Here is a 13,793-nt window from a genome sequence, read left to right as displayed (position 1 = left end):
TAAATGTAATTGCATCTTACGAATGTGTCAAGAATGGCTGGCAAAACATCCAAGTTGAGAGAGGTGGAGATAAACAACAACTACTTCTATTACAAATGTTTTAAGAAACATTGTCTAGTTTTCTAGATGGCATGTGTTACCATGCCAGAGTTAGTTACTATGTCTGTTCCTGTCAGAGTTAGTTACTATGTCTGTTCCTGTCAGAGTTAGATACTCTATCTGTTCCTGTCAGAGTTAGTTACTATGTCTGTTCCTGTCAGAGTTAGTTACTATGTCTGTTCCTGTCAGAGTTAGTTACTATGTCTGTTCCTGTCAGAGTTAGTTACTATGTTTGTTCCTGTCAGAGTTAGTTACTATGTTTGTTCCTGTCAGAGTTAGATACTACAGGTATATCTCTCTCTTCCAGGCTGAGACACGTGCAGAGTTTGCAGAGAGGACAGTAGCCAAACTGGAAAAATCCATTGATGACCTGGAAGGTATGAGGGCACTGTTACACTTGATACAGTCTTCACATTGTATCACAGTATTTTTATTTCCTTTTTTTTTAAGCAAAAGATGTTAAATGTAAAATGCCAAGGGGACGGGGACAAATCTTCATTTGTTCAGTTCTGTTAGGTCCATTAGCCTGACTAGCTCTGTAATGAAAACCATGAGTCAGGATCCAATGCTGAATTCCATGTCAATGAATTAGTAGACATGTCAAGCTTGTTTAGGAACCCCAAGTGGATGTAGTTTCCTATAGGTCAGCAGGGTTGCCCATTCATCTGTCTGGCCAATCAAACAGCATCTTAATAAGCGCACGCCCCGTTTTTAAGCAATTCATTTCAACATAGGTCACGGCTAGGGTATCCAGTTACAGCCACGCTGGAGATATTTTCTGTGGAAAAAGAAAAAGGTTCCCCCGCCAAACGTATGGAAACTCCTTACCAAGACAAGCTGATAAAATATCTCTGCGTCTCCAGTGTAAAGAGCTATGCAGCAGGCACTAAAGCCCCTTGACATCTATTCCTAAAGAACTGTTCTGAGGAACAACCACTCTATGTCTACTGTGCTGAAAAGAGGACAGTGTGTGCTCAACGATTCTTAGGTCAGCGTTATTGCGTTGTTGAAACACAGGCATCCGTGTTTATGAGATATGGGAGCCCTTTTATGAGATATTTGGCAGAGGCTTTAAAGCTCAAAGCTCTCGCCGAGCAGAAGGATCTGGAACATGTTTTCACTTCAGCGTGCTGATCTGCAGATCTCCTAAGCATATATACACACGTGCAGTATAACATTCTGACCTGTCATTTCTTTGTCCAATCTCTCCTCCCTTTGCTCTTTGCCTCTGTCATTCTCTTCCTGCCTCTTGCCTTTTGGTCCTGCCGCCGCCGCTATCCTTGACATCTGCTTGTGCTCCCTGTCGACCTTTGACCTCCAGATGAACTGTATGCTCAGAAACTGAAGTACAAGGCCATCAGCGAGGAGTTGGACCATGCTCTCAATGACATGACCTCTCTGTAGAGATGACCCCTCCCCAAATCCCTCTATTCTCCACCCTGATTTCTTTGTCTTTCCCCCTCTCTCTTCCCTTTTGTATCTTTCTGACTCTTCTGACTCTGCCTTCTCTCTCAGTCCTGCGTGCCTTTTGCCCTTCTCACTGTGCAAAAAAGAACATTAAAAACGTGTCCTTTCCTAGCTTGCCACTTTCTTTTCTAATTCTTTTTTAGCTTGTTGTTTAAAGGAAAACGCCAACATTATGGGAAATTATGGGTATTATAATTACCGTCTTCTCCAGAGTCAGACAAGAAGATATATACCAATTTCCTCTGTGCGTTCAGGAGAACACTATCAAGCTGCAAGCTAGCCTAGCTTAGCAGCAACTGAATGGAAGTGGATACGGATCAGCTAGCCTAGCTTAAAGCTCCCGGAGAGGTGGTTTTGGTCAGCAGCTAGGTTAGCTGGTCCATATCAACTGTTTGTTATTTATTTGCAAAATTGGTATCTATTTCTTGTTGACTCTGGAGAAGACAGTGAGAGCATTTCCCATAATGTTCCCACTTTTTAAGATATACAGTATAGACTTTATTTTATTTTCAGACATTTTCTGTTTTTCCATTCCAGGATTTATGGGGATCATGCCTATGTTCCCACATTTCTAAGATCTTTCTCAAAATTAGGCCATATGTTCCCACAGCCCAATGTTCCCACAGCCCTATGTTCCCTAAGATTTTTTTTCCACTAAAAATTAGGCCCTATGTTCCCACAGCCCTATGTTCCCACATTTCCTTTTTTCATAGATTTTTATCTGATTTTATCCCCCTTTCTCTTAATTTGGTAACCAATTACACCCAACCTATTATCCAATTGTCCTCAGTAGAGGGTTCGTCCGGGAACATAGGGCTGTGGGACCATTGGGCTGTGGGAACATATGGCGGTGTGACCATTGGGCTGTGGGAACATAGGGCTGACCCAGATTTATGCAAATAAGTAACAAACAGTTGATTTGCTCTTTGCAACTGCTCATTGCTGTATATCAGCATTTCTTAAATCGTGGGTTGGGACCCCAGAATGTGTCCCAAGCCTAATTATGGTGGGTTATGATGCAAGAACAAGAAGTAATGTGTTTTTATGAGCTTGGCTCCCAGGGCAAGAGAATACAATTCTCATTCAGATCCACACTATTCCTTGATATGGTCTCTATTATCAACAAGTTGTAGCTACTTGACAAGGTGAGATTTTCCCCGAGTGTTAGCATGAATTAATGTGGCGTGCCCCCTTCAGTGATTACCTGAAAGTAACACAATCTCCTTTTGTGGTTTTGAATGTAACATATTGTAGCTGGTTCTGGTGGGCTCTTGTGTGTTCACATGTGTCTCTATATATATGCACTGCTAACAATATTGTTAAACCCTAACTGATAGTACAGGCCTAACAATGTCTTTGTTGTAACGCACAGAAGTTTGAGTGAATCAGAGGACCGCATTCACACGCTGGTCGACAAAGTTAGCAGTTTTATGCATGCAAATCTAACTTCACTTTTAGGGTAGTATTGTGTGGTTGGGTTTTTTGCACATGGACTTTACACAACCAGAGTACTTATGCAAAACATCTGTTGCATGGTATTAAAAAAAGGTTCATCATGCAATTGTGTGAGTAATACCGTTTGCCCAAAAATAAAAATAAATAACACGACTCGAATGAAGATTTCCAATATGTTATTTCCATGGCCTAGGAAAAGAAGATTCAGTCAGTATTTGTGAACATGAGCTACTCTCTCCTAAAGCCAGAAACCAGAGAATCGATACTCAAACATGCAATGAATGGGAGACTGATTTTGTGGACCCACAGAAAGTTTGTTTTATTTTTTATACCCAAATTAGTTTTAATTCTATAGTAGTGTTCTCGGTTCTAAAACAGAAAATGCACATGTATACTCAAAACATTCTCTTGGGTGTTCTCAGTGTATCCTTTACCATCTTAGCCAATTCATTGTCTATGGAGCAGCTCCAGACTTTATACTTGATGCATTCCAGTGTTGTGGGAGAGTTGTTCATGTTCACTAATATTTGTGTACTCTCTTGGGACGATAGGAATAACATATATGAATTCTGAAAACGGGGTAGTTTTATGGTAAATTGCTGTTGATGTCTGAGCCGTTTCCTTGGCTGCCTTTGATTTAAAGTGTTTATAGTGTTTTCTTCTTTCTCTCTCTCTCTCTACAGAGAAATTAGCAAGTGCCAAGGAAGAGAATCTTGGCATGCATCAAGTCCTGGACCAGACGCTGCAGGAGCTGAACAGCTTATAAACTCAACAGATATGATGGAGGACGAGATAGTCATGCAACATTCCACACTCTGAGCTGTAATGTCTGATTCCCCAGGGGAAAGGGGATTAACTTAATACTTGTATCTTTTTTTCTTCTTTTGTTTTTCTCTAATGCACAACTTTCTTTCTGACATGTCTCTGTTTTAAGATGAGATGGTCATTCCAAATCCATCACCTCCTTTTGTATCAGACTTTGTCTTTCAGGAAACTTTTTGACCACTTTTATATTAAAGAATGGACAATGGCCATATTTACAAAACACCTACTGTACGGGATGCCCTGATCTGGTCGCTCAAATAATTTAAACTTAAGGTTATCAATCAGCCATCGAATTTGAATGCATGTAAATGGCATTGGGGGGGGTTTGTGAATGTAGTCAGTAGTTGTGTGTGTGTGTGTGTGTGTGTGGCTCACAAGTGCCATCTAGAGGTGATATTATAACTTACGATAAGATAGACTTTATTGTCCCAAAGGAAATTTGTCTTGGACACATACAGTATCTGCTACAAAATAGCAAAGTGCATACATACACAAACCAGTCAGCAGTCCACATGCACACACACACACACAGTATTTCACGTGCACATACCAACCAACCAACAAATTGCACACAGTCCGTAATACAACACACCTGTGGTCATCATAATAGTGTACATACACAATATGTGCAGTAAGAGTAAAGCAGCCTCATCAGCATAGAATCATTATCAAATGTACATATGTACAGTCAAGGTAAAAAGCAGTGTTACAGGGGTTGGGCTCTGGCTAGCTTGTCATTTAGGGCTTTTATGGACAGGAGGACATGTGGTTGAGCTGCACTGGGGGACAAGCTGGTACTCAGGGTGGAGGACATGGGTGGAGTCTGAAATAATCTCCTGGGCCTGTCTGATGATTGTTATCATCAAACACAGCCTGGGGTGTGGGATGCTGCCTTACTCCTATGATGTTCATGGCTCTTTGTGTTAGCCGGGTAATCTAGGCTTTTTTATGCTCTGTGATGTACTGAATAATGGCTCTTCTGTGCCCCCCTCAACTATCCATCAAACATTTGTTTCTATAGGTTTTACAGATAGGCAACACCTCGTGGAAATTATGTGTTCATTCTTGCTGCTCGGTGTGAAATAAGGCTATGTACCCAGAAGCCCGCTGCTCTGTCACAATGAGACTTTTTCATACTTCACACGGTCCACATTTCATACACTAGAAATGAGAGCAATAACTTCCCAGTCCTAAATGATCCTACAGTCTACTTGATTTGAGTTGCACACAATCACAAATTCCATAGGTCAGACATTTCTCCACACGGCACATGGAATTGTGTGCAGAACCCGAGTGTTTTGGACTGATGGGGGATTGTCTGCTCGTGTGACGATGCACTGACATCCATGTAGCACCTGTTCACGAGGTTCACCTGATCATGCGTGTTTCCCTGCGGCTGGTGATAATGTGTAAAGTCATCTGTCCCGGCTGGCCTTGCAGTGCATGTGGTGTTATGCGAGTGAACCTGAAACCACTGGAGCCTCAGTCAAAGTTTTTGTAAACCATGAATACTTATTGTATATAGTAGAATAATGGTAGCTATGGGTAATGAGAAGTTGTATCATTCCAATTGTTTTTTTTTGGGGCAGGGAAACTCGAGAAAGAGCACACATACCAGAGATGGTAAACCCCTTAAAATGTTTATTGTTTGTGAAGTTCATGGTGGTTTTTATCCACCTTGGACCATGAAAAAGCCTCACATTTGACTGAGTCTGTTAAAATATTTCATTCTCTTTGCCCCCCTCTTTCAATAAACCTTTCTTTTTTTTACAGAAAATGTAACTGATTTCAGTTTGTGTACAGTGTTTTGATTACAAAAATAAATGTTTTGCACACATACAAGAGAAGCAATTAATCCAACAATAATTTTTACATTCAGCATGATCTCTACATTAAATACCACAACTCAAAAAGAAAATAATTTTACAATTCACTATATTGTAATATATAATTAATTTATGTTACGATGCAAGGTAGGAATTGAGTACCAATTGTAGAAGGGAGACTCAGGTGTGGTTGCTCTTCTCGAATAGTGTGTTCTTTTTATTGTAAGAATCACCAGAGCAAGGATAAAGTAACGATAACAAGAAAGACGCTAAGCGTCAACTGAGAATATACTTAAGGAAGAATACTAAATCATAATAACAGCAACAAGAGGGTCCAGCACTTGTCCTGTAGCCGACTGCACGCAGGTCTGTTTGGAGCTCCGACAAAGAGACAGAGAACAGGAGATTACTATATAGCCACATTCCTGACATACCACACGCATCAATTAGTGACAGCATAAGTGACAGCGAACCAGAGGTGACAGTCAATCAGTGCAAACATAGAACAGGGTGAAGTACTCCAGAAAGGCGGTAGGGTTTCCCGTCCTAGAAGAGGACAGAAACCCAGAACGTTACAAATTTATATAATTTTACTAGATCTAATAGTATAGTTAGCAATTACGAGCTTACAAGGCTGTGGAAAATTCTCAATGAATTATGTTTGCATAAACACCACAGTTGGAAAGGTATGAATTTGTGGTGGTTTCAGAATAGAATCTATCCATCAGCAGGTGAAGTTGACTAGTAGAGCAGACAGCATCTATCCATCAGTAGGTGAAGTTGACTAGTAGAGCAGACATAATCTATATCAGCTGGTGAAGTTGACTAGTAGAGCAGACATAATCTATATCAGCTGGTGAAGTTGACTAGTAGAGCAGACATCTATCCATCAGCTGGTGAAGTTGACTAGTAGAGCAGACATCTATCCATCAGCTGGTGAAGTTGACTAGTAGAGCAGACATCCTCTATCTATCAGCTGGTGAAGTTGATTAGTAGAGCAGACAGCATCTATACATCAGCTGGTGAAGTTGACTAGTAGAGCAGACAGCATATCAGCTGGTGAAGTTGACTAGTAGAGCAGACAGCATCTATCTATCAGCTGGTAAAGTTGACTAGTAGAGCAGACAGCATCTATATCAGCTGGTGAAGTTGACTAGTAGAGCAGACAGCATCTATCTATCAGCTGGTAAAGTTGACTAGTAGAGCAGACAGCATCTATCCATCAGCTGTTGAAGTTGACTAGTAGAGCAGACAGCATCTATATCAGCTGGTGAAGTTGACTAGTAGAGCAGACAGCATCTGGTGAAGTTTACTAGTAGGAGCAGACAGCATACAGTATATCAGCTGGTGAAGTTGACTAGTAGAACAGACAGCATCTATCTATCAGCTGGTGAAGTTGACTTGTAGAGCAGGCAGCATCTATCAATCCATCAGCAGGTGATGTTGCCTAGTAGAGCAGAGAGCATCTATTCATCAGCTGGTAAAGTTGACTAGTAGAGCAGACAACATCTATCTATCAGCTGGTGAAGTTGACTAGTAGCGCAGACAGCATCTATCAGCTGGTGAAGTTGACTAGTAGAGCAGACAGCATCTATCCATCAGCTGGTGAAGTTGACTAGTAGAGCAGACAACATCTATCCATCAGCTGTTGAAGTTGACTAGTAGAGCAGACAGCATCTATCAGCTGGTGAAGTTGACTAGTAGGAGCAGACAGCATCTATCTATCAGCTGGTGAAGTTGACTAGTAGAGCAGACAGCATCTATCCATCAGCAGGTGATGTTGACTAGTAGAGCACACAGCATCTATCAGCTGCAAATACATTTACTTCACACACACACAAATACAATTACTTCATTTTGCAGTAGTTGGGTGATAGTTGAACTACATTCAAATCTCAGTAGCTTTTTCAGTAGTTAACTACTTAGGGTAATTTTGTTTAGGTAGTTAATTACAAACTACATTTTCCCTAGCAATGTTGCATTTTCCTTGGGTATGCCCAAGTAAGATTTTGCCTGCCCTAGTACCTAAATCAAACACACCCACACTTCCATTATGGTCCATGTTGATGCCAATCAAAGGCTCCGTGTTGGCCGGGCCTGCTCAGGATGGTTTCTTCTTGAAGGAACAGCCTAGAAGGACAAAGTGAGAAGAGACATTTCAGAATCTCACTGCAGGCAAAACACACAGAATGTACAGAACTTGTACAGGCGCTGCGCTGGACCAATGTTCAGCCACTCCTGTCTTTTTCCACCAAATCCTTTTCTAATACTGTTTCAGGTAAGCAAGACACACCAATATATTTCCAACTGTAGTAGATGAGCAGAACAAGCAATGTATGGCATACAGTTGGATTGCAATTAACAAGGCACACAGGGTCCTAAGATGTGAAGCAAACTATAGTCATAGATGAAATGAGAAAAGAATCCACTCAACTCCTCGTACAATCAACAGTTATCTCTCGCCTCGACTACTGCAATGCACTGCTTGCTGGTCTACCGACCATCGCCACCAAGCCACTTCCACTAATTCAGAACGCAGCGGCCCGTCTGATCTCCAACCTACCAAAGTCAGCCCCTGTTACCCCACTTCTTAGGGACCTGCACTGGCTCCCCATCGCCGCACGAATCCGCTTCAAGGTCCTCGACCTGGCATATCACGCAGCAAAGGGAACAGCTCCCACCTACCTCCGGTCAATGGTCTAACTACACACCCTCAAGACCTCTACGTTATGCATATTCTTCTGGCCGCCTCAGAACCTATCCGAGCTCCAGGAGGGTCATCAAAGAGAAGCCGCCTATTCTCAGTCCTTGCTCCACAATGGTGGAATGAACTTCAGTCATCACCCACATAATAAACCTCTCCATAAAACAGGGACACGTCCCCAAAGATTTCAAAATTGCGAGAGTGACTCCTCTGCACAAAAAAGGCAGAAAATTAGACCCAGGCAACTATCGCCCTGTTTCTATTCTTACCTCCATCTCGAAAGTTATGGAAAAAATAGTCTACGAACAGGTCGAAAAGTACCTTGCGGAAAAAAAGTGAATCTACGAATTCCAATCTGGCTTCACATCCCATCCCATTCCACTGACACATGCCTTCTCTATTTAAACGACCACATCAAACACGAGGTGGATGCGGGCAAATACTCCAAAAGGCTTTCGACAATGTCAACACTCCATTCTGATTGATAAGCTAAAAGCAATTGGTTTTGATAGTTCATCAGTGAGCTGGATGCAATCCTACCTGGAGGGGAGAGAACAGATGGTGGAGGTGAACGGTACTCTATCCCCCCCCTCCCAGTGAGCTGTGGTGTTCCACAAGGAAGCATACTAGGGCCTTTACTGTTTCTAATTTATGCAAATGACATGTCATCAGCTTGTGACTGCAACTTGTTCCTGTTTGCGGATGACTCAGCCCTGCTGGTCTCTGACAGGGACAAGTTGCAGGTTGAAAAAGCCCTCAGCTCTGAACTCGGCTGAATCTGCACCTGGCTCGCTGATAACAAACTATCATTACACCTGGGTAAAAACGGAATCCATTCTCTTTGGATCAAATAGCAAACTCAACAAGGCCAACAGCTTCTCTGTTACAGTGGGTGACAATATTGTCACAAGGAAAGATGAAATTACCTACCTGGGTTCCATCCTAGAGGCAAATCTTTCCTGTGACAAAATGGCAACCAATGTAATCAAAAAAGTCAACCAACGAACAAGATTCTTGTACAGGATCTCCTCTCTGGTAAACAAGAATACCCTGAAGACTCTAACAGGAGCACTCATTCAAGGGTTCTACGACTATGCTTGCACCTCATGGTACCAAAGCACCTCAAAGGCCCTACAAACAAGGCTATAAACATCACAAAACAAACTGGTGAGACTACTGCTTGGCCTTACTCCTAAAACCCACCTTACCCCTGCCCATTTTGACAACCTAGGATGGCTTAGAGTAGACAACAGAGTACAACAACTTGCAATGGGCCTGGTCTACAAGATACACTACACCACTAAGTTACCCATGCACATGTCAAAATACTTCCCAAAGGTCAGTGAATTCCACGACCAACACTAGAGGGAGTTCCACAAATCATGTGCAACCCAGATTCGGCTCAAACAAGGGACTAAACATGTTTCGCAATTATGCCACAATAATGTGGAACGCCCTACCCACAGCCGTAAAGGAATGTGAATCCCTACCCTCCTTCAAAACCGCTCTCAAAGAGCACCTACGGGTGGCTGCAATTACAAACTGGCCCCGGTAAATGTCAAACCCCCCCCCCCCACCCTCCAATGTACAGTTTCTTCCCCTTCGGATGTATATATTTTTTATGATCTCTTTTTCTTACACAGTACTGTATATTAGTATGTCTTGTATGTCATAAATGTCTTGATGAATTGAAAATGGAGGACCCTTATGTAAACAAGACAAAAGTATTTTTCTGGTCTGCATCCTCTTAGCAGTTGTTTGTATTGAGCCGTATATTGTACCCATTCTGCAATCTGTTAATAAAGTTTTCAATCAATCAATCAAACTTCCCACCAGTTAGGACAACCGAAACACGACCAATCTTTCGCCGTCGACTAAAAACACACTTCTTCAATATCTGCAATGAAAAAATAAACTATCATGCACTCTTCTACTAATTAATCTTCCTTGTCTATATTACTACCTACTATACCAATATGTCTCTCTCTACTACTATGCACTCAACACTGCAGCACCCAAGTTTCAACACTGTTTGATGAACATTGTTACTCAGCTGAAAGAGTTGTACCCTTCCTGCTGACTTGTCGTACAGAACTTGTAAGTCGCTTTGGATAAAAGCGTCAGCTAAATGACTAAATGTAAATTTAAGTGCAATGGCTGTAAGCCACCACTAGGGGCAGAGCGACTAACAGTGAGTGAGTGAATGCGTGAGTGAGTGAGTGAGTGAGTGAGTGAGTGAGTGAGTGAGTGAGTGAGTGAGTGAGTGAGTGAGTGAGTGAGTGAGTGAGTGACATTGCCATTGCCATAGTAGGTGCTTCACATTTTAACCCAATGCAATAATAACCTCCATCCTGTATTGCAAACATATAGTGATTAGTTATATCACTATATATGTTAAATTAAATTAAATAACAGAAATTGAATATCACAGAACTTTGTTAACAAAAAAACACAGACCAACAATCTCTTTGGCTTCAGAAATGTGTTCTCCCGGGTCTTGAGAATCAGGGGGGAGGAATACGATTTTATCCAACACACATCAAAAACTATTTATAAAGGCTCCAAAAAGACACTGTTCTTTCAAGTTGGATTACAGAGATTCTGGAAGGACTAGGAAAGCTACAAAATTATGGATCTTTGGAAAGCTACAAAAGGTTGCTAACAGAAAAACAAGTGTGCAGATATCAGGGACACCATGGAGACGTTCTAAAAAGAATTGCAGCTGGACCCCACAGGGTAAAAGAAATGTCTGAACCCGAATGCTCTGAAAATAGGTCTAGGTGGGACAAGGAGGCATTCTGATCAAGGCCAGTCAGGACTGGATGCACATCCACATGCGCAGTCAGGACTGGATGCACATCCACATGCGCAGTCAGGACTGGATGCACATCCACATGCGCAGTCAGGACTGGTCTGGATGCACATCCACATGCACAGTCAGGACTGGATACATCCACATGCACAGTCAGGACTGGATACATATCCACATGCACAGTCAGGACTGGATACATCCACATGCACAGTCAGGACTGGATACATATCCACATGCACAGTCAGGACTGGATACATATCCACATGCGCAGTCAGGACTGGATACATATCCACATGCGCAGTCAGGACTGGATACATATCCACATGCGCAGTCAGGACTGGATACATATCCACATGCACAGTCAGGACTGGATGCACATCCACATGCGCAGTCAGTGACATTGTACAAAGGTTACATCTCCAATAGTCTGCAATTGAAATGTCTCATCACTGTTATCCTTCATGCCTAGAGTTAACCCAGTCATACATGAGAATAGTATGGTTTGCCAGAAAACGGGTTTCAATCATTTGAATCTTTTTTTTATTTAACCTTTTTTTAACCAGGCAAATACAAATTCGTATTTACAATGACGGCTTGACAAGAGGACAAAGGGCCTCTCAAAGGGTAAAGTTTTTTTTATATATATAATACAAAAGGTATATATATATAGTGTTAATACAAGAAACATCTAGTGAGATGTGGTGAGCAGATCTGATGTTATAGGGTGTAGATCAGAATCTCACCATTTGCCATATAAAATTAGAACTTCTGCAGTAGTAACGGAATATTCTATTAAAATGTTTCAAAAATATTCTTATGTACCCCAATTGCTATTGTATGTACATAATTGTGTTTTATTACACGTATATACATACCACCTATTTCGCCTCTTTTATTCTCCACCCATCGATCATCCATAGGAACACTACTATCACCGACATCCAAGAAGGGGGATCCCCCTTAAACGGCCCTTCTAAGGTTTTTCTCCTCCACATTGCCTGTGGTGCTTTTTTCCTATTGCTAGGTGGGGGGGGGGGGGGGGGGGGACTGTACATTGGAGGTGGGGGGGGGGGGGGGCTGTACATTGGAGGTCTGGGGGGGGGGGTTGGGTAGGTGGTGGGGGGGGGGGGGGCACTGTACACTACACTGTACATTGGAATACTGACAAAGCCATACTTGGTCATTTACTGTACAACTGGGTTAGGCCATTTGTAGGGGCCAGTTTCAAATTGCAGTCTCCCGTAGGTGTTCTTTGAGAGTGTTTTTGAAAGTGGGTAGTGATTCACATTCCTTTACAGCTTTGGGTAGGGCGTTCCACATTGATGTGGCATAATTGCGAAACGTGTTTAGTCCCTTGTTTGAGCCGAATCTGGGTTTAACATGATTTGTGGAGCTCCCTCTGGTGTTGTGATCGTGGTATTCACTGACCTTTGGGAAGTATTTTGACATGTACATGGGTACCTTGGTCGTGTAGTGTATCTTGTAGACCAGGCCCATTGCAAGTTGCTGTACTCTGTCGTCTACTCTAAGCCATCCTAGGTTGTCAAAGTGGGTAGGGGTGAGGTGGGTTCTAGGAGTCAGGTCAAGCTAGTCTGACTAGTTTGTTTTGAGATGTTTGTAATTTTGTTTTTAGTGCCTTTGAGGTGCTTTGGTACCATGAGGTGCAAGCATAGTCGTAGTACCCTTGAATGAGTGCTCCTGCCAGAGTCTTCAGGATATTCTTGTTTACCAGAGAGGAGATCCGGTACAAGAATCTGTATGTCTGGGAGTGTTGCATTTGTTTATTTTACATTTAATTTGGATTTCATGGTGTTTTTTTTTGTTCTTGATTTATTGTGATGTTTCTTCTTGACTTGTTTAAAGAGGACTTGTCCGGCCCAAGGGGACATTAACTTGTGATTGTGGGCTTTACAAAATAAAGATTATTTGATTTGATTTAGTAAAGCTTTTAGTCTGGGCTGCACTGTGTCAACAGCTTACATGGAGACAGATAGCACTTCCCTCTTAGGCTGACTGGAGATGAAGCTGCAGCCCACACACACTATCACTGACTGAAGATGAAGCTGCAGCCCACTCACACTATCACTGACTGAAGATGAAGCTGCAGCCCCCACACACTATCACTGACTGAAGATGAAGCTGCAGCCCCCACACACTATCACTGACTGAAGATGAAGCTGCAGCCCCCACACACTATCACTGACTGAAGATGAAGCTGCAGCCCCCACACACTATCACTGACTGAAGATGAAGCTGCAGCCCACTCACACTATCACTGACTGAAGATGAAGCTGCAGCCCCACACACTATCACTGACTGAAGATGAAGCTGCAGCCCCCACACACTATCACTGACTGAAGATGAAGCTGCAGCCCCCACACACTATCACTGACTGAAGATGAAGCTGCAGCCCCACACACTATCACTGACTGGGCATGACTGAAGATGGTGGTGATCCCGTAGCAGCCTGGGGAGGTGATGACAATGTTACTCATTTGATTAACCCATCTCCATGTCAAGAGACATGGGTTTAGTGTTGGTGAAGTTGACAGTTCCCCACACAGGCATTTGACATCCAAGGAGGAGGAGTTTTAGGCTTTTGCAC

General features: G+C 42.5%; 1 protein-coding gene across 2 annotated transcripts in view; it reads left to right on the top strand.

Moving 5' to 3' along the window:
• The window catches only part of tpm4a (tropomyosin 4a), a 32,330-nt gene extending 26,698 nt beyond the window's left edge, over positions 1-5,632 (top strand). For both annotated transcript variants that reach the window (XM_084309197.1, XM_084309196.1), the window contains 2 exons: positions 407-476; positions 3,705-5,632. In XM_084309197.1, coding sequence (XP_084165323.1) covers positions 407-476; positions 3,705-3,787 — 153 coding nt within the window. In that variant the 3' untranslated portion in view covers positions 3,788-5,632. The remainder of the gene's footprint in view (positions 1-406; positions 477-3,704) is intronic.
• The last annotated feature ends 8,161 nt before the right edge of the window (positions 5,633-13,793 follow it).

This window comes from Notolepis coatsorum, assembly GCF_963971535.1.
Source record: "Notolepis coatsorum genome assembly, chromosome: 2".
NCBI classification, from domain to species: Eukaryota; Metazoa; Chordata; class Actinopteri; order Aulopiformes; family Paralepididae; genus Notolepis; species Notolepis coatsorum.
This window is presented reverse-complemented; position numbering and strand designations above follow the sequence as displayed.